Source organism: Stenella coeruleoalba, assembly GCF_951394435.1.
Source record: "Stenella coeruleoalba genome assembly, chromosome: X".
Classification (NCBI taxonomy): domain Eukaryota; kingdom Metazoa; phylum Chordata; class Mammalia; order Artiodactyla; family Delphinidae; genus Stenella; species Stenella coeruleoalba.
In genome coordinates this window covers 90825881-90848119 of record NC_137152.1, presented here as the reverse complement: position 1 = coordinate 90848119, position 22239 = coordinate 90825881, and the positions used below count along the sequence as shown (strand labels likewise).

The 22239-nt window shown below is 38.1% G+C and overlaps 1 protein-coding gene across 1 annotated transcript in view; it reads right to left on the bottom strand.

Moving 5' to 3' along the window:
- Positions 1-22239, bottom strand: part of ALG13 (ALG13 UDP-N-acetylglucosaminyltransferase subunit) — a 73957-nt gene that overhangs the window by 16496 nt on the left and 35222 nt on the right. The window contains 12 exon segments of the mRNA XM_079910472.1: positions 1239-1424; positions 9542-9710; positions 10990-11061; positions 14771-14826; positions 14923-14955; positions 17458-17578; positions 17947-18103; positions 18289-18402; positions 18980-19226; positions 19981-20108; positions 21134-21234; positions 21559-21623. Of these exon segments, the coding sequence (XP_079766598.1) occupies positions 1239-1424; positions 9542-9710; positions 10990-11061; positions 14771-14826; positions 14923-14955; positions 17458-17578; positions 17947-18103; positions 18289-18402; positions 18980-19226; positions 19981-20108; positions 21134-21234; positions 21559-21623 (1449 nt within the window).

Genomic DNA, 22239 nt, shown 5'->3' with positions numbered 1-22239 from the left:
CAATTTACTTTGAAATGCACCAAAAAGATGGATTAATTGATGGACAGAGAGATGGACGGAGGAAAAGATGGAGAAATGCATGCTAATGCAAGTATAGTTAACTGTTAACAACAGAATATAGGTGGTGGATATATGAATATTCATTTTAAAATTCAAATTTCATGTATGTCTAAACATTTTCAAAATAAAATGCTGGAAAATGCAAAATCAGCATTATGTGCTGAGAAGATCTTGGGCAGGGGTAGGTAGGTGAGGGGAGAGGAGTAAAGGGATCATTGTTCAATGATACATTATTAATAAAATAGAAAACCAAGGAAAAGAGTCAATGTTTTGCATGGCCTAAAGAGAAGAAAGAAGGGAGATGAAGATGAGGAATTTCACTGTAGACAGACTGAGTCTGAAATAAAAGTAAGAAAGCCAAGTGAAAATGTCTAGCAAGTAGGTAGAAGCCAAGGCCAGATAGATTTAGAAATCATCCACATAAAGTTGATAATCAAGTTTTAAGGAAGGGAAGAAGAACAGAATGGAGTTGAAGATCCTGGTGACTACCTTAGGGGCTGAAAAAACCCAAAATAGAATAGAAAAGCAGCTAGAAAAATCAAGGGAATGTTACAGGAAAAAAAAAAGGTATGAATAAGCTACAAACAACTTTCGACTACAATTCTCTTTTGAGATACACTGCTAAACTGAGGGGTAACAAAAGACTTCCAATGGAAAGCTACTCAGTTTAATTAAGGAAACAACACATGGCTGAAATCCAAGGCAGATCAGAGCCCCCCCCACCCCAATTCCTCCCCCCAAAACCTTTTCCAATTCTTCAAAATTCAGTTGGAATCTTAAATATCAAGAATGCAACAATTTCATGCACTTGTGGTAGGCATTAAATAAAAGAAATGGAGAAAATTGTGTTATCAACTCCTGCTTTTCAAGAGAAATTATTGAGAGCAGATATCCAGTTGAGAATCTTCTTCAGGGCAGACATGTAGCTACCTTAGAAAAGCAGCGTGAGTCAGCTCAACCATACACTTCTTGATTATGCAGAAGATATTCTCAGCTTTCAGTTCCTTCTTTCCTTAGTCATTTACCTAGCATTATGCTCTCAAGTCAATTTCCGTTTGGTCCACCACCCTACCCTCATTGGTCAACCAAAGAGAGATATGCTCTAAAATTTAAAATTAAAAAACCAAAAAAAAAACCAGACCTAAATAACTCTCACCCAAGTCTCAAAATCTACTTACCTTGAGGCAGATCACTGCCACATGGATCACAGGAATAAGGTGGAGGTAGTGATGGTAAGTTTGAAGTGTCTGTCACCTCAAGAGAAGAAGGAGGAGGAGGTGGTGGTGGAGGAGGTGGAGGTGGTAGAGAGGCAGCCACAGCAGGAATAGGAGCAGCCAGGTATGGATAGGATGCTGAAGCAATGACTAAAAAGGAAACAAAACAAACTAGCAATGTACAGCTGTAACATCTTATAAGCAGTAGCTCGTCCTCTATTTCTTTTGTGTTCCCAATATGGTCAAGCAACTCTGGGTCTTATGGTTTGACTTAAAAACAAAAACTTAGGGCTTCCCAGGTGGCGCAGTGGTTGAGAGTCCGCCTGCCGATGCAGGGGACATGGGTTCGTGCCCCGGTCCGCGAAGATCCCACGTGCCGCGGAGGGGCTGGGCCCGTGAGCCATGGCTGCTGAGCCTGTGCGTCCGGAGCCTGTGCTCCGCAATGGGAGAGGCCACAACAGTGAGAGGCCCGTGTACCGCAAAAAAAAAAAAAAAAAAAAAGGTAAATTGCACATATTCTTTTAGACATGCCAGTTGAAAAGTAGGAGTTCATTACAAGTTATTTTGAGTTAAGGAAATTACTTGACATTAAAAAGGAAAAACAACTGTAAACTACAGAGGCTTGACTACCAAGATTTTGAACATCAGCTAACATGTACATAAATAAATACTACTAAAGCAAAATTTTTACTGAGCTTAATACAAAGTTAAGGATGTTTTCAGCCATCTGCCAAATCACAAGATGTAGAAGCTAATAAGAGAGACTAAATTGCACAGATTACAGATTTAAGCAGTCCTTGAAGGTTTCTACTTGGTAGCATGAGAGGAATATAGAGAACTCTAAATCGTAACAGTTCCATTTCTAAGGACCTACAGAATCTAAAACCGACAGGCTAGATGAACTATCTTATCCCTTTAACTTTCTATAACTGTTACTATAGTTTAAAAACCACAGTCACTTAGGAGTTTCACAGTTTTTGACATAAGAAATTCAAATACAATTATGTTTAAATATCAATACATTCCTCTATGATGATAAAGGCAGCAATGTGGTTCCAACCTAGTGAATATAAATTATCTCCACATATACATACTATGTTACATAAATTTGTTAAATTTTTTGATACCAACCCTTCAAGTTTAATTGAACATTTTAGCTGACTTAGAAATTCCAGTACTCAATTTTATCACTGTGTTGCCTGCATTATAATTTTACCCCTGAGAAGTATAGAAAGTTTGGGCTCATTGTTCAATAAAGGTTTAAATTTGGAGTTTTAGAACACTTAGTTTAGTAAAAGAACAGTCCACACAAGCTGAATTTGTTATTCTGGTAATTTAGCAAGAGGAATTTAAGGCCAAGTATTACAAGTAATCCACATTGCTTTCATTCACCAACAAATATACTAACAACACATTTATTTATACCCTTTATACAACTACAGGCTAACAGTAATAGGAAATCTAAATCTTAGGGTGATTTAAAACTTGATAACCAACTCTTTTGGGGTGATGAAACTGTTCTCTTGATTGTGGTGGTAGTTACACAATGTTATGCATTATTAAAACTCATAGAACAGGGCACCAAAAAAAAAATTTTACTGTATCTAAATTAAACAGTAAATTTAAAAAATTTGCTCAAATAACTTTTGAGTTTTGGAGTTTTGTCATGCATGTAGAAATCTCCACTTTTACAGCTTTAGAAGAGGATTTAATTTTTAGAACACTTCCAAATGCTCTAAAGATTCATGGGTTTGTTTTCTATAAAATAATGGCTTCAACAAAGCCACACTCTTATTCCTTTTAAACTAGCACTCAAATCACACCATTTTTTTCAAAAACAACTGGAATAAGTTCAATTAGCTAAAAATAGTAGAATGTGATTACGATTACAAGGTAAAAACCAAATACTAGACATAGAGGTAGCTAAGTAAGTTCTCCTGGGCCTGAGAGAATCAAGGACGGAAGAAATTTGGAGGTTACTTTGAACTCAACTTTTTTTTTTTTGATAACTTAAATTACATTAAAATTAAGAATTTCTCTTCATCAAAAGGTACCACAGGAAAAATGAAAATATCAACAAAGTGAGAGAAAATATTTACAATACATATAACTGGTAACATATTAGCATCTAGGACAAACCTCCGGTTTCATTTGTCATGATTAACATATTGGGCGCAATAATTCTTTGTTGTGGAGGCTGTTTTAGCATCATCCCTGGCCTCAACTTATTAGATGCCAGTAGCTCTCCCCTGCCAAATTGTAGGACCACTGAAAATGTCTGCAGAAATTGTCAAATGTTTTCTAAGGGGCAAATTCTCCTCCAGCTGAGAATCACAGATGTAAACTAAGTGAAAAATGAAATAAGTCAGACAAAGACAGATACCCTACATCAGGGGTCCCCAACCGGTCGCGGCCTGTTAGGAACCGGGCTACAGCAGGAAGTGAGCAGCGGTCGAGCGAGCGAAGCTTCATCTGCCGCTCCCCATCACTCGCGTTACCACCTGAAGCGCCCCCCCACCCTCACCCCCATCTGTGGAAAAACTGTCTTCCGTGAAACCGGTCCCCGGTGCCAAAAACGTTGGGGGCCAATGCTCTACATTATCACTTATATGTGGAATCTAAAAAATAAAACAAATGATTATAAAAAAAAAAAGAAACAGATTCAGATATAGAGAACTAGTGGTTGGTTACCCGTGGGGAGAGTGAAGAGGGGCAAAAAAGGGTAGGGGATTAAGAGATACAAACTACTATGTATAAATTAATCAACAAGGATATATTGTACAGCACAGGGAAATATAGCCATTATTTAGTAATTGAACTCAACTTTCTTTCTTTCTTTTTTTTTTTTTTGCAGTACGCGGGCCTCTCACTGTTGTGGCCTCTCCCATTGCGGAGCACAGGCTCCGGACGCACAGGCTCAGCGGCCATGGCTCACGGGCCCAGCCGCTTGGCGGCATGTGGGATCTTCCCGGACCAGGGCGCGAACCCATGTCCCCTGCATCAGCAGGCGGACTCTCAATCACTGCGCCACCAGGGAAGCCCTCAACTTTCTTTTAAAATGCATATTATAATACGTTCCATAAGAAAAAGCTTTTAAAACTTCCAGTTGCTCTAGAGATGCATGAGCATCTAATTCGCAGACTTAACAGGGCTCTATGTATGGGCTTACCAGGTACAGTTCAAGTGATGGACCCAGAACAATGGAAGCAAACTTTTCTAAAAGTGAATGGAAACCAATGAAATTCATTCAAAAAGCTTATTTCCTTGTCCATGCAGCTGCAGTCTGCTTCAGGACATTTCAGAAGAGAACGTGAATATACATAGTAAGACTCAGCTTCTCTAGAGATCAAAGGGCAGGGCCAGTACTAAAGTGCAGTGAGGTGCAAAATTTAAAGGGCCACCAAATAAAAGCAAAAAAAAAATTCATGATGACTAAAATACCAAAATTGCAAAAGATAGGATCTAAGCTTGCACTTGCATTGACCACAAGAGTGAGTGCCTCACTCACCTCACCCTAAGCCTGGCCCACAGTTCCTATCTTTTAAAAAAACTTTGATACTTTGTTTATCATGGATTCTGTTTTTGCATTAGTTTTGTTTCTTTTAATAGTGCATTAAAGTATTATTTATCTTGATCACTGTGGGGTTTTTTCTGATACTCCCTTAATTCTGTACCCAGAGCAAGTAAGTCACTAGCTCCAGCCCTGGCAAAAGACTTGGAAACAGTTACCAAAAAACTCAGTTAACAGGATTTAATGCCTATGAAGACAATCATAATAAAAGCAATCATGGCATCTAGTTACCTGGCAGATAGGAAGTGACTTAAAGGAGGATGGGATGGGGCTGCCAGACAGACACATGAATAACAATGAGAAACCTGAGTTGTATCTAGAGGACAGGAACGACAAAGAGCAACTAAAAAGCAGCCATTACTTATTAGAGTTATAGTTGAGGTTCACAAGTGGCTCAACAAAAAGTAAAATGAAGGCCGTATACATTTTTAGAAGTATCTACAAAAAAACATAAATCTGGCATTTAAAGGGTAATCTTTCAATGATTCTACATAAATGGGGTATTACAATGCTTGATTTCACCTGTCACTTGTTTTTTTTAAGCTCAGGCATCTGCTGGAAGCAGATAGCCAACGTGTTCCCCTACAATTAGCACAAGTAGTAAAACCAGTATCTCCATTAACATTTCCAATGAAAAATTTCTGTGGTCATTAATGAACATATATTGCATGTTTTGTTCCAGGCACAGCGGCTAAGTACTTAATTTTTATATTATAAATAAAACAGATACAAAAAACAAATCAAACGAATTATTTTCAGGCGGACACTATCCTTCAGGTGGACACTATCCAGGTTAAGAAAGAAAACTTTGCCAGCCATTTCAGAAAACTTCCATGCACTCCATCACAATCACCACCCTCTTACCCCCACCATAATCAACCACTATCCTGACTTTCATAGTAATCACTTCTTTGTAGTTTTAAGTGTTTTGTCACCCAAATGTGCATCCCTACACAGTTTTTAAAAACTGTATCTTGTACCTCTTTTAATCTATAGGTCCCTTCTCCATCCCTGTCATTTCCTTTCAATTTGTCTTTTGAAGACCCCTTGACCTGTTGAGTTTCCCAGTCTGGATTTTGCTGATTACATACTCATGGTGCATTTCAATGTGTTCTTGTATTTCCTGCAAATAGGCAGCTAGATCCAGAAGACTAGATCAGACTCAGGATTGATTCCTTTGGTAGTCTATAGGTAATGTCTCACTATCTTTGCAATCTTAGCAGCTATTGCTATTTAATATGCATCCCTTCAGTAACGACTGCAAAATGATTACATTCTGCCACTTCTTTTTCACTGATTAGAATACTAATATACAGAAATATTTCCCCTCATCTACTATTTGGTTACCCCGTATTATAGTTCATATAAGAAAGGCAGGATAAATACTTGATTCTTTCACTTTACTGTCCCGTTTTCAAGAACGTAAACTGGTTTCCTAACATCCTCTTAAGAGAACCAATTCTTTTTTCAGTTATGTATTCTTTTCAGATTATTTTCCATTATATGTTATTATTAGATATTGATTACAGTTCCCTGTGCTATACAGTAAATCCTTGTTTTTTAATCTATTTTATGTATGTTGTTTATATATATATAGATAGATAGATAGATAGTTGTTAATCCCAAGGGAACCAATTTTTAAAATATCATCAGGAACTTTTAAATATATTTGACATGTTCCAATCTATTGCAATTATCATTGTTGAAGCTCAAACTGTTCCATCTTTGGCCAGTGGGAACCTCTTCAAGATGGCTCGTGAGTCCTTTTGACACGACCCCCAGTACCTGTTGATAGCTTCCTTGCTATCTAGCATGACAAGATGATCCAGGCTAATCCTGAACATCTCCTGCCCAGACCTGGAACCAGAAATTTCTCCATAAAGCTGTTTGTTTCTGTTTAAGTGAGAAGCAGCAGAAGAGTGCTAAAGATACTCATTGTTTCTGAGCCTTTTCAGTGGACAGAGCTAGGAAATACACAAATTTAAAGATAAAATACCTCAAGTTCATACTGATACTTCTAATTCAAATGTGATACCATAAAAGTTTCTCCTTAGCCTTTTTTAGTACATGTGTATTACCTTTCTTCCATACTAAGATCCCAGTTTGCAAGGACACAGAGGGATAAAACTGGAATATCCCATACTCATTTGTTTTAGCCAACATTATAGTCTCTGAATAACAATCTAAGTATCTAGATAAAAGAACCTGATGTGTTTACTGAAAGCATTAAAAAATGCTTGGCACATGGTCTCTCAATTCTCCCATTTTTAAAAATAGCTATACTGTACCTATATTGTTCAAATATAAGGCTTTACATAGTGTATCATCAACCTCTCAGCCCTCATTTTGTGTTAAGTATATATTTAATACTTACAATCAGGTCTTAAGCTAATGTCTTTTATTGTTTTGGTGGTCTAAAAGTCAAAATCATTCTCCAATACACTCTGTTCCTCCAATACAACTTCCTGTGATGGCAGAAATATTCTGTATCTGTGCTGTCCAATACAGTAGCCACTAGCCACGTGTGGCTTTGAGCACCTGGCATGTGGTTAGTGTGACCGAGCAACTGAAGACTTATTTTACTTAACTGTAATTAATTAAAATTTAAAGTGTCATACATGGCTAGCAATTACCTTACTTGACAGCGTATCTTTATTAGATTCTTCAAGAAGGGCTCATGCAAATAATATTCTCTGAATTCTTATACATTACCCTTTAAGCCTGAAAATGTTTGACTGGATATAAAATCTTTGGTTCACATATCCTTTCATTATCTTAAATGTTACTCCATTTTCTTGTAGCATGAAGCATTGCTGTCAAAGTTTGACGATTATCATTTTATTTCCTTTATACTCCACAGGCTCTTTTTCTTTAAAGCCCAGTTGTTTTACTAGAATATCCTGGTGTTGGTTGCTCTGGCTCAATATTCTGCAGAGCACTGTTTCAGTATGTAGTTTTAAAGTTTTTTAATTTCAGGAAATTTTTCTGAATTATAGTTTTTAGTATTTATTCTTTTCCCTTACTTTGGTTTTCTTCTTTAGGAACTTCTATCAGTGTTGGATATCCTTTGCCTAACTTCAATATGTCACTTTTGACTCTTTCTCTTCGTTTTTTTCATTTTAGATTCCCCCCTTTCTTACATCTTTCTCTTAAAGCATTATCTGTTGTACATACTTGGTCATGTTCTTTATAGTTTAGTCTTCATTACCGAAATGACTTTCTTCCATTTCTAATGCTTTCCTGAGTTCTGTCACCTCATCCGAGTTTTTCTAATCCTGATTTGTTATTTTTAACATTTTGTGTTATTTTATTAATGTCTTTACCTCATTTTGAAATAGTTGTTGGTTTAGTTTAAGTTCTGTTTAGTGTGCAATTCTGACATGCTTTTACTGTCTAACAGGGATACTATTCTGTTTTCCTCTTAAAACACCTTTGTATGCAACCTTAGTGCTTTTCTTTCATTCATTTTTTTTAACATCTTTATTGGAGTAGAATTTCTTTACAATGGTGTGTTAGTTTCTGCTTTATAACAAAGTGAATCAGCAATACATATACATTCATTTTTATGTGAAATTATTTTTTACGAACTCTAGAACGAGATGAAATACAAGAAAGCTTTTCTAACTTCTTAGGGATCTCTATTGTTTTTGTAGTGTTTAAAAACATGACTGCTTTCCAGGATTCCTTGGCTCTGTTCTCTCAGCTTTAGTCTGGACCTGCTCTTTCCCTATCCTCATCAACTTTGATTCCACTCCCAGCAGTTTCTACCCAGTGAGGAATATTATCCTAAAAGGTAGCCCTACCAGGTCAGTTTTCAGAGTTCTTAGGGGCAAAACTGTTCCACGTCCTTTAGTCCCTTTACCATGTACCCAAAGCACTCACCTAGTATTGGAGAGGTCAAATCCCTTCCCAGTCTTAGCTGTTCCTTCCAAATTGGCTGCCCCACTGTCCAGTGAATTCTTATTAGTTCTTTTGGGGTTCTTCTGTTCTCAGGTCCATCAGACAACATCCCCGATGCTTCTGTCTTATTGCTCCCACATTGACCCTGACAGCATGCAGGTCTTGTGACTGATGGTTTGTCCCTACCTGCTTAAATTCTGGGGTTCATGGGGAGACCCTGTCCCCTAGTTTTGTTGTTAAACATTGTCCCATGGGTATTGGTTTTGCTATTTCCATTTTTATTTGGGGACGCAGACTGAAAAGCTATGCTGTTGCTGCCACCACTTCCCCAGAATTCTGCTGAAAATTTTAAATTATATTAACTCAGTGGAATTTCACAACCACTTCATAAATTGGTACTATCAGTACCTCCAAGCTCACAGATAAGAAAGGTTCAATAATTTGTCCAAAATTACATAGCTAGTAAGTTGTAAAACCAAGATTCTAACCTGGATCTCTTAAATTCTAGAGCCAAACTTTTCAGGAATTAATTCTGTGAAGTGTGAAATACCTTTACCTTAATTTCTGTATAATAAAACTTAACTTGAAGTTTAAGAAACTAGTACAAGTCCTCTAAATTTTCAATGGGGTTAGCAAAATAGCTATGAAATCATACCAAAGCTAAATTTGCAAGAAAAAAAATTGAAATTTAATACTGGAGATTAAAGTAATCTTATCTAATAACTAGAATTGTTGTATGGGCATGTTCATGACTAGAAAAAGAGGCTTCCAAAGTAAGGAACCACTAATAACCTACCTGGCCTGCCTTGTGTAGGCGGAGATACAAATAGAGGCTGTATAGCATTCTGTGAGGAAATTGAAGTGGTACTACTAGCTTGATTAGCTGCTGCACAGTTAGGTAAGACTGGAGCTGGAACAATATTTGCACAGGAAGCTGCAACTGCTGCAGAATTCACCATCACCACCTGTAAGTGTGGAAGAAAGTTTAGAACTCTAAGTTTGGTTTCACAAACAATATTGGTCTCTTATCTGATCCTAAACTTCAGGAAATAGTATTCTAATAACTAAAACACCAAGAAGCCAATATTTATGTAAACCTAATACAGGAAGGTTATTTCTTTTAGAAGACCCCAGATGACTTTGAGAGATTTACTTTTTTATTTTAATATTTTTCTGGAAAGGTAATACATTAATATGATTCAAAAACCAAGTATAAAATTGTATACAATGAAAAGTTTCCTCCAACCCCTGTCCTCCATCTGCCTAGTTCCTCTCTCCACAAACAAGTAACCTCTGGGTTTCCTGAATACTATCCAGGAATTTATAGTACATATTTATTTTTACATGCATCTATGTTTCCCCACACACACTTAAAAAAAAAAACAAACAGAAAATGTTCTTTGCTTATTTTTTTTTTTTTAACTTCGTGAGACTGCAACTTCTTTCTCTGATTAGGCCACAGCACCCAATACAGGGCTGTGCACTGAAAGATGTTCAATAAATGGTAACAGATTCTTCTTCATGAACACCCTGTCCTCACTGTAGTCTCCATTTTCTTATTACCCACTGCAATGTGGCTGCTACCCTCTCTGGTTCTCAGAAACTGTATTCAAAGTCACAGTGGTCTCCATGGCAACAAATCATAGTAGACTCTTGTTAGTCCTTATGTTGCTTTACGGCTTGGCAGCAACTGACACTTGACTATTCCTTGAAACATTCTCTTCCTGGGGCTTCCATAATACTACACTCTCCTGCTTTTCCTCCCTCCTTGGCTATTCCTTCTCTACCCATTTTCTAAATGGTGATGCACAGGCTCTGTTCTAGATGCTGTTCTCAATCTCTTCCTTTTTCCAGGATGATCTTATTTACTCCTACGGTTTCAGCTACCTTTCTGATGCCAGCTTCCCATTCTATAAGAAAGCTTTACATTTTAAGTTTCAGGAAATGGCACAGACTTGACAGGTAATTTACATTAACTCACTCATTATATAAGAGGTTCAGAGTAGACTGAGTAGTCCAATGCCAGCACACAGAACAGTGTCTGGAACACAGCAGATGCTCCATCAATTTGTTAATAAATTTACTAATGCTTGTGCCAGGCACCAGGAAGTACAATAACAATTAACATAAGAATATAAGCAGCTTCTTTGAAGTATGATGAAGGGCAGAGAACAAAAAGAAAAAATTCATTTTCTTCTGTTTAGGCCACTGCAACTGACTGTAAAATAAAACTATAAAGATTACCTTCTGGGGGTAGTTGTATGAGGTAACTGTATCATGAGGAGACATAGGACATGGTCTTCTATCCTGAAGAGACTTTAATGAATACAGAAGTACAAATAAGGGGAAATCAAGAAATTAAACAATACATCAATAAAAGATCTGCTTTGTTTCAACATCTCCTAAAGATAAGTGAAAGTGATCTGTCCTAAAAGTATTCAAATTTGGAGGTGGCTACTATGATAATGCTCCAAAAGGTATCACCCTAGTGCCTGACTTAGGTGGCTGTTCTATTTCCAGTCTACAGAAATCCTGACCATATCCAACTCTAGTCCCAATGTAGATACTAAAATGTAATGGAGAATTGTAATTTAAACACTTTCTCAGTGTCCTCTCTTGCCTTAAAAAGCTCAAAATCAGTAGGGCCAGCAACAGTGTTGCTAAAAGAAAGCATTCCATCAAAAGGAACAGCTTGGGACAAGGGTGGATAACTGGTTGGTCAGCTGCATCCTACCTAAGCAGGATGTAGTATAATCCAAACACCATTCCCCTTTGGCTCAAGACCTTGTCTTTGTGAAAGTAACAATGATTTTAAAAGGCTCAGAATTATGCATGACAGACTGTCATGACAGAAAAATAAACTAGCAGCAGAAGCTGGTAATAAGGACACAGAGGAAATCAGGTGAAACAATCACAGGAAACAAGAGGAACCACATTGGGACAAAGACAAGCCCAACTTAACATGGACCTAAGAGTGCATGTTTCGAAAGTCTGTGTTGAAGTACAGCCCAAGTACCGGCCAAAAAGCAAACTTTAGCCCTGGCTCAGAAGGCCCAGTGTGAATTCTAAACAATTCTAGAGAAGGATTTAGGCGAGAGTTGGGCGTGGAATTAAGAAGAAAAAATGTTCATAGTTTCTTAGAAGGTTCTGTGCCTGGAAATCTTTAAGTCCTGCATTGCTCTTCTCCCCTCAGAATGCTGTGAAAAAATTACTTAGAAAAATTACTTAGAAACTTGGTGACTGGAGAGTGGGAGTGGAGCATGTCATGAAGAGATTGAAACCTACTGGGGATGTATGATAAAGTAAGTTCAGAACAAAAAGGAACACGTGACAAGTGAGATTAAAGGGACAGAAAGAAAGTGTCTACTCCTGTCATCCCTGAAGGCGAGATTTTTACTTGCTTTTTCAACTTGGGTGGCTATTTCAAGAAATGGTGTAAAAAGCATGTGATATGAGAATAGTAATGACAGACTGAGAGGAAAAACTATTTCTCTAGCAGGGGCAAAGGAAGGAAAGGAGAAATAATGGGAAGAGAATAATACATCACAGTTTTCATCACCTTCCTAAGATGTATTGCCTAAACAGTAAAAACAAAAATTCAGTACATGAAGCTATCAAAGTTAAGATTAATCACAGAGAATAGAGGGTAGTCATTCAACTTCCTCACAAATATTCCAGCTCTCCTCCTAGGTACATGGGTAGGTTGCTCTTCCCGGCCTCATCTAATTAGGTATGGGCACATGACTTGTTTGGACAATGAAATATGAGCAGAAATATTGAGAGCCAGTGTTTAATTTCCCTATCTTCAGCTCTGCCAAGGTGACTGTGAAAGTACATGTCCATCAGCCTGGGTTCCTGAGTGACTCTGATGAACAAAGGCCTGCTACCAACCTGCACTGGACCTATAACATTAGCAAGAACAGCTGTGTTAAGCCGCTGAGATTTTGGTGGACTGTTGCTGCAGCGTAACCTAGCTTGACCAAAACAGTAATTGGTAACTAAAATTAGGGTGCTGCTGTAACAAAAACCTAACTTGAGAAGGAGATTATGAATTTGTAGCTCTTAAGGGAAGAGGTTTGGAAAACAGAATGTTAGTTTTGTGTTTTGATTACTGCTGGCAGAGTTTAGCAAGGTATTTTAAGACAGATGTGTACAGAAAAGTAGTTTGTAGGCAGGAATGAAAGGGAATAGAGTCCTTGATACTAGGACTTGTAGGGTTTGGAGAGGCAACCGCTTCAACTCAAAACTCTAAAAGATAAAACTGATAAATGCTTTGAACAACAAAGAGAAGGTAAAACTCGGCCTTGAAGGAAGACTCAAATCATTGTTAAAATATGATTGCACTAAAGTATCTCAAAGCAAGAGTCCCATTAAGGATATAACACCCAATGAATCCTTGCAGTTGGACAAAATGGCTCATGGAAAAGTATTCAAAGGTATGGCTCTTTCATCAATGCCTGATAAGCTAAAGGTATTTGCAATCAAGTAGAGACAGGGATAAGAATGCAAAGAATTATAGCAAATCTAAGTAGTATATTTATAAAAAAGAATTGTCAGTATGGCTATTGGCAAATGAAACTAATAGGAATCAGAGAAGCTGCACAATAAGTTACTCACATAGCCAAAGACACCATGAGCAGAACTAAAACTATCCAACTGAGATAAAACCACCCTTGGGCCCTCAATTTTCAATGAGTAAGAAGCAGGCTGAGAAAGCTGCTCAGTTGCCAAGAGGGATTATTCTCCAATGCCTACTTCAAATATAGCCAAGGAAGGAAGGGCCTTGGAGTAATCAAGAGCCCCAGAAAACAACGAACCAGGGAGCCTCTCCAGGGAACAGTCCCCATGCCTAGGTTGGGGGCCCTCAAAATGTCTGTCCAGCATGATGTCAGAATTGCTATGGGCCAGTAACTGTTTCTCCCATTCTGCCTGCATCTGAATGGGAAGTTCTACTGCAATTTTTCAGTCCCTGCTCTACCACTGGAGATCGGGTGTGTAGGGGGTAAATAACTTTGTAGATTTGGTTTAGGCCTCCAGATCAAGAGGAGCCACATCTGGACCAATACAAAGAGTACTACACACTTCCCAGAAACCCTGGGCTCTGAGCTTAATCACACTGAAGGGGATTTTGGGGTTGCCTCTCGTGAGGTGGAAGGAAGTATTTTGCCTGTGGGAGTTTCCACTGAATGTTGTAATCCTTAGTGCTGTTAAAATATTTCCAACTTTTTGACTTCTAGGCACAGAGAAGTTAGAGCCTTCAAGAGAAACATGCTCTGGCCGATGAAAAAGAAATGGAGGGCTTCCCTGGTGGCGCAGTGGTTGGGAGTCCGCCTGCCGGTGCAGGGGACACGGGTTCGTGCCCCGGTCCGGGAGGATCCCGCGTGCCGCAGAGCGGCTGGGCCCGTGAGCCATGGCCGCTGAGCCTGCGCGTCCGGAGCCTGTGCTCCGCAATGGGAGAGGCCACAGCAGTGAGAGGCCCGCGTACCGCAAAAAAAAAAAAAAAAAAAAAAAAGAAATGGAAAAGAAAGTGATATGTGTCATCTCCAGGTAGAAACTGTAAGAGCCAGTGCACCATTCACTACCTTTTGTTTCCTGCCTTAGCAATCATGGATGGAGCTTCCATCAGCTTAAGTCCCTAAGCAGAGCCCTCCTGCAGACCTCCACTACACATGTAGCATAACCAAGAAGTAAACTCTTGTTATATTAAGTACCTGAGATTTATGGCCCATTGTTACTCTGTTAGAAAGATCATGATAAAATCCTCTAAAAAAATCATCATCGCCAATGTTCAAATTTCCTCTTGTATCAACACATATTCGGAACATCTCTATGATAATTTCTAGAAGGGGTGTGATCTCGGATGAGTTAATTTCTGGGCCTCAATTTCTTTATCTCCAAAATGGGAATGATACCCTAATACCTCATAGGATTGTTCTGATTTAAATACATTTATATGTATAGCACTCAGAACAGTGTTCTAGTACACAGGAGCTATATGTGTTTGTCATTATTATTAAATACCTACCAAGTTTGCTGTAGATTCAGTTGTGCTGTAAACACCTGAAGTTTCATAGTCTTGTTCTAGAGGATACAGCCAAAGTAAAAATAATGAGCACTATTCTATAGTTTGAAATTTTATAAATAATGAGTATCAGATTTTACCTAGATCTCACTGACCTGAAGGATAAATATATTCTTCATGATATCCCCCTAGAAAAAAAAGACAGAAAAAGTGTGTTTATGTAGGAATTCTTGCTCAGAGAACCAGATGGCCAGCACTTGCTTCTTCTCAAGTTTTATGGATATATGTTCAAAACTAAAATGTATACATCCTTGAAACAAGTGATTTGAGCTTTCATACTACTCAACAGATATTAAAGCCAGAGACTGGCTGTAAACAGTACAAATTTCTCCTTTGAAAATTCCCTTAGTTCTTAAGAGTTCAGACAGACGTGAAAAACCCACTTGTGTCCAATTCTGGTGGTAGAGTATGGTGATTAACTTCACTGGCTCTGGAGTTAGGACTGTCTAGATTTGAATCCTGATTAACTATATCACTTTAGGCAGGTTATTTAATCTTTCTGTCTTAATTTCTTCACTGTAAAACAGGGTTAACAGTACCTAGCTCACAGTGGGGTGAAAAGAACATAGCATGATGCTTGGCATATAGTAAATGGTGATTATAAAGTAATCTGAGTATAATAACCAGTAGTTTGCTTAGGTGAAAGTTAAAGGAATATGGCACGCTTCATCAGTTTTTCAGCCTGATTCAGGTAAATAATACATTGACAATCAGTTTGTTCTCAAAATATGGCTTAGAGGACTGAAGTACTTTGCTCTAAGATTGCTATACCATTGAAATTCAGAGAAAGTCAATCTTCAACTGGATAGTTTTCCAGCAAATAACACCCCAAAGGTCAAAACTGGATTGATTCTTAAACATGTCACTTATCCAACACACATGCAGGTAACCCTCCAGACAACAGGATTTAAGGTGAGAATGAATATTTGGTTACTCTGAATATGCCACTATAGGTGAACAGTACATATGAAGATACCCACTGTGCTAAAAGGAAAAGGAAAAGGGTCATCCTGAGTAAAAGAGCAGAGAATACGCATACTCAGGCACATGCATGCACACTAAGTTCTTAGAAATATCTATTTTCTCCAACATAAGTAGCAGAAAGAATATCACAAGAAAATACATTGACCAGTAAGTCAAATCATTCAGACTGCCTCTTACCTCCTTAATCCACCCAATTCCTCCAGAATTGTTTCAGTAGGCATATTTCATTTTACAGAAAAGTGGTAAAAAAAAAAAATAAGCACACCCAATGATGAGAGGCACTCTAACAACTATAAAGGTTATGTATACATGCTTTAGAGTCAGATAAACCCAAATTCAAAATTGATCTCTGCCAGTCACAAAGGACCACATATTGCATGATTCCTTTTATATGAAATGTCCAGAATAGGCAAATCCATTAAGACAGAAAGCAGACTGATGGTTACCTACCACTAGCGGCAGAGGGAGGGGATGCTGGGGGGATAATGAGGAATGACAGCTAATGAGTACAGGGTTTCTTTTTCTAAAATTGATTGTGGTGATGTATGCAACTTTGTGACTATACTAAAAACCACTGAATTGCACTTTAAACATTGAATTGTACACGTTAGGTTAATTGTATAGTATGTAGATTATATCTAAATAAAACTGTTATAAAAAAGATTAAATCTCTGCCACTTACCAAAAGTATGACTTTGGCCATGTCATTTACCCTCTGAACCTCAATTTCCTCATATAAAAAATAAAGAAGGGCTTCCCTAGTGGGAAGAATTGGTTAAGAATCCCCCTGCCAATGCAGGGGACAAGGGTTCGAGCCCTGGTCCAGGAAGATCCCACATGCTGCAGAGCAACTAAGCCCGTGCGCCCCAACTACTGAGCCTGCACTCTAGAGCCCGCGCGCACCAACTACTGAGCCTGCGCTCTAGAGCCCGTGCGCCCCAACTACTGAAGCCCGCACACCTAGAGCCCGTGCTCCACAAGAGAAGCCACCGCAATGAGAAGCCCATGCACCATAACGAAGAGTAGCCCCAGCTCGCCGCAACTAGAGAAAGCCCGCACGCAGCAATAAAGACCCAATGCAGCCAAAAATAAATAAAAATAAATTTATTAAAAAATTTTTAATAAAAAAATAATAAAATAAAGATACCATATTCCTCAGAGTGATAAAATATTATATTGCTTAGTACAGCACATGGCCATTAGAACTCAATGAATAGTAATGTTTATAGATCAAGTAGATTTCTTTGGGCAACGAAATTATTTCACAGCAGTCTTGTAAAATAAGAGTCACATGAAAAGCCTAAAATAGTTATACAAATGGCGAGGACAACATGAATAGTTCCTCACTAATAAGGAACAGATATTTTCCATACTGAAATCTCACCAAATCAAAACTCACTGAAGACCTATGCAGAGAGCTGAAAGTTTTAACAATGTAGTGGCCTACAGAAATAGAAGTCTGTCTTTCTGAAAAATACCAAGACATCTTCAAAAACCTAGCAAGCTCTGATACAAGAACTGATAACTCTTTCAAAATGAGTTGCCAGACAGAGTGAGACCACCCCCCCAAACCAAAACTTTAGCCTTGTTGTGCTAATACCACAAGAATCATCTTTTAAAAAAATATTTAACTGGAACTGACTCACCATTGTCATTCTGGCCATCACCTTCCTCTGAATTCAGAGTCTGTTTGCCTGAGCTATGTCCTCGCCTTGCAACATGGTATCTCGAAGTAGCAGGAACCATTGTAGAGGGCCCTCCATGATTCTGTACCAAAGAAATACACACATACACATGCAGTTCTCCCTATATAGTCAGAGAAAAAGCTATAAATATTTTAAATTTACTTTAGAATCAAAAATATGTGAGGAAATAATGATCAAGAAAACAGAAGATTTTAGCCCACACTTATATAGGCAAGATTATTTGTCCACCTCTACTCCTCCTCTATAAGAACAGCTTAAAAACACATTCTCTGCAATTTTTAAAAGCTCTAGGATGAAAACTCATGTTTTCCAGGAGGGGCTTTATTTGGTCATTTGTAAAACAGCTAAAATGTATCCATATTACCTTCACTTAAAAAAGTACAATAAAAAAAGTAAATAGCTTTTTGAGTAAAATTTTGACCTACTTACAGGTAAAGTTGGATAAGCAGTCTCATCCCCTTCTTCAACTTCATAAAAAGTAATGGTTTCTTCCAAGCCCCTGGGTATCTGTCCATTCTCTGGAACAAAGCTAAACTGGCACTCCTTATTCATACAATGCATCTGGCGGTGACTACGTCTAAAGGAACTTAAGTAGTTTGCAGAGTGAGAAGGGGAAAAAAAGATAAAGTATGGTAGTAACTTGTTTCTAATTTCTAAATAACAGTTCAAACATCTCAATGTTGACACTTTAAATTTTAGTCCATATATTTACTGCACAGCAACAAAGTCAGACTCACTCATTTTCTCTTTCAACACTTAAAATTCACTTACCGAGATCTATAAGAGAAGTTATCATAGCTCTGGCAGCACCTTTTACCTGGGCCAGGGTAAAAAGCAACTTTAGGGCTTGCCATGTTGTGCCTGTTTATAAAGCGAGGTGAATCTCTAAGAATAAAGGGGGAAAAAAACCAGAACTCTTTATTTACTAGTGCTTGAGTAGTCAGTCTTTGTAGTTAAATAGAATTAACATATCCTTCTAAAAATGACCACATAGAAAGAGCTTTGCTTTCCTCACTACTGACATTAGGCCTATTCATTTTTTTTAAATTGCAGTATAGTTGCTTGACAATGTTGCGTTAATTTCTGCTGTACAGCAAAGTGATTCAGTTATACATATACACACATTCTTTTTTTATATTCTTTCCCATTACGGTTTGGCCTATTGGTTATTGACAGACACAGTGCCATATACATGGCACTCAGCTTGATGGCATTCTATCTTCTAGGAGCTCTTCAACTGCTCCATCGTATTTTCCTAGACTATGAGAATACAAATCTTCAATAAATTTGACAAGAATTTAAGTATACATCAGTTCCATCCGTTACGCTCCCTTCAGGCAGAGATTATAAAAGAAATCTAAACTATTAAGATATTTCTAAATTCTACTGTAATTCTGCCCAGGAATTATTTCCAATGTCTAAACAGAGATGTACATTATCTTGAAAGTCAGTTAAGACCTACCTGGGCATCCCATATCCCCGACCTTGTCCCTGAGATGAATGTTGAGGATGAAAATGTTCATTAGACGTAACACCGCCAGCTGTCTGTGAGTAGTGCATTGGAGAATCATGCCCATAACGCATACTGTGCTGAAGCCTGGGTGGGAGGAGGGGGTCTCCCCTGCTGTAAGCCATAGTCATATAAACCTCTTTCCCTCTAATTTTCTTGAACATCTTCCTCCGTTGTTTCACGTCCATCTCTGACATAGCTTTCAAGCAAACAAAGAAGCAATAAGCTTCAAAACCAAAGCAAAAGGTCCAGTGTCTCCCACAAATGTCTAAGACTCTCAGATGTTTTACTTAGGAAAACCATATGAATACAGGGAAGGAACTTCTGTATTTTCAAAGGGTGTACTAGGTCTTTCATTCAGAAGGGCAAAACCAGCAAGTAACTTCTGTATCAATGGACATCTCAGCACTACCTTTAGTATAGGCAACTTTGGTCATCAAAACATAGAGTCGGTCATCCAGTCATCTACGTTACTGTTATCCAAAAAATTATATCTATTAATAGACATATTAAGACGGCTGCTTCCAGCGTCTCTGGCTGCTTCTATGAGGTGTTTTCCCAGTTCTTTGAGAAATCTTTTCCTTCAAGTTTTAGAAATTAAAAGCCACTCCACCTTAAGCTTAAACAAAGTCACCTAAACAGTAGTTCTCAGCCAGGGACAATTTTGCCCCTCCCTTTCTTGAGGCACATTTGGCAATGTCTGGAGACATTTTTGGTTGTCATAACTTGGAGAAGGATGCTGCTGGCATCTAGTAGATAGAGACCAGGGATGCTAAGCATCCTACAATACACAGGACAGCTCCCTACAACGAAGTATTATCCACCCTAAAAAGTCAGTAGTGCTGAAGCTGAGAAACTCTAACCCAGAATAAGACTTAATGTTCCAGCTTTTTTTTTTAAGTGCAATATAGGTAAATACAAGAGGAAAATAATAAAACCTTCAGCATACAAACCCATTTCTGGGACACAGCCCCAGGAAATTTTCTGGTAACCTCTTCCTTTCCTACTGGGTATAACATTCCCGGCAGGACCAGGTGTCACTTGTGTAACTGGTTTTAAGTTAGCCAGTGGAACAACATACCTTAAACGTAAAGATACCACCATTAAGCCATTGCAACACAGACTTAATTCTCATTTGATACATATACCTGATCCCTCCTGCTTCATTTTCAAGTGTTTTCTACTTAAACCTGTTAACACTAGCTTCCTCATTGAGGTTTTCTTTTTATGTTAAAAAACCTAAGAGCAGTTTGTACAATTTCACAGCTGTCTGTAGCACATATCATGCTCAGGAGGAAAGACTGTGGTAGACTAATTTACAAATACTTGTTGCCTCTCCTTGAAGAAGGATTATGTTTTCTCACCCCATTGACTTTAGGCTTAGTTATGTAACCTATTTTGGCCAGGAAAATTTGAGCAGGTGCTTTAAAAACCAGCACACAGTTCGTCATGTTTTCATTTTTTCCCTGCCTGTGATCCTGGCAGCATATGTCTGGATAGAGCCATTGTCAACCTGGGTCCCCTTTGCTGACCTACTATGAACATGCTAAATGAGCAAGAAATGAACTTTTAAGTTGCCAAGAGTCTTTGGTTGTTAGGGCAGCATTACCTACTTTAATGGTTCTCAAAGTGGACCAACAGCATTAGCATCACCTGGAAACTTGTTAGAAGTTCAAATTCTTGGGCCCCACCACAAACTTACTAAATCAAACTTTGGGGGTGGAGCTCATCAATCTGTATTTTAACAAGCTCTCCCGGTAATTCTGGGGTATGTTAAAGTTTGAGAACAGATGGACTAGCCTATCTTGATATTGGCAGAGGCTCAGTTAGCAAACTAGCTTTCCAGTTAGTATAGTTGTATATCAGAATTCTGTTGTACTTAGTATTTCTAATAAGTTGGCTATTACCCAGGATTTTGAAACTTATGCATAGGTATACTGAAATTTCACACTTCACCATATGCTTTTACAACTGACGATAAGTCACCTTAGGCCAGTACCAGATATAACTTTGGTTCTCTTACTAGCATCCTGGTAACTCTCAATATTACAAAAAGGCATCAAAAGCCAAAGATTTTAGTAATTCAACAAATTATTATATCCTTACTTGTCTGCCAATTCTTCAATGAAGACTGTTACAGAATTGCTTTCATTTCCAACTTCCTGAATATGAGCATTATAATATCTTCCACCTGATTCCAAATGAACCTGAAAGAGGGGAAGAGACAGTAAGAAAACATCTAGTCTCGAGTCAGATCTGGCTTTTGCCAAACAAAAACACTACTTCTCCTCCCAAGTGAAGTTCAGTATCTACTTATTAAGGCAGTTGATAATCAACACTGCCAGTCCAGTTCAATGGAGGCTGCACATGCTGAAACAGTGTTACATCTAATCACAAGTTTGTAATTAAAATTTAACCAAACATTAAAAAAATCCTAGCATTTTGTAAATTAGTTTTGTTGAACTCATATTAATGACTAAAACCACAATCTCAGAAAAACAAATTACTGATTCTTTAAAGAAGGAACTAACCTGACATTTGTCTCCCAAATAGTACTGTCTCCCAGCATACTCCATGTAATCAGATTTTTGAAGTTCTATGAAAGAAAATGAAGATTCAAGCTCAATCGAACTGGTTCCTTTGCTGTTTTACATCATTTCATTTTCTTATTTACTTTTACCACAGTGTTTTTGACAATGCTACCACTGTAAGCTAAAATCTGGAGGGAAAATGTCCTAAAGGGTCATTCCATCACTCTTGATGGGTTATTCTTGTGGTCAATCTAAGGAGACCTGCCAGAATAGTTTTGTGCTATAAAACACAAACAGGTGGAAATTGGGAGGTTGTAATCTTAGAGTTGGTCATATACCAACAAGGTACAGTTTGAAAGTAACACACTTCAATTTTTTAAAAAAAGGAAAAAAAAACCACTGTGTAGCTTCTTCAAAGCAATACAGTTTACCCTTGAACAGCACGGGTTTAAACTGCATGTATCCACTCATATGCGGATTTTTTTCAATAGTACTACAAGTACCAAGGTTGTTGAATCTGAGGATGTAGAACTGAGAATACAGAGGAACTGGGAATGCTGAAGGCTGACTACAAATTATATCTGGATTTTCAACTGCTTAGGGGGTCAGCAGCCCTAACCCCCACATTGTTCAAGGATCAACTGTGTTTTCATTGTGTTCCACAAGGTATTAACCTCATTC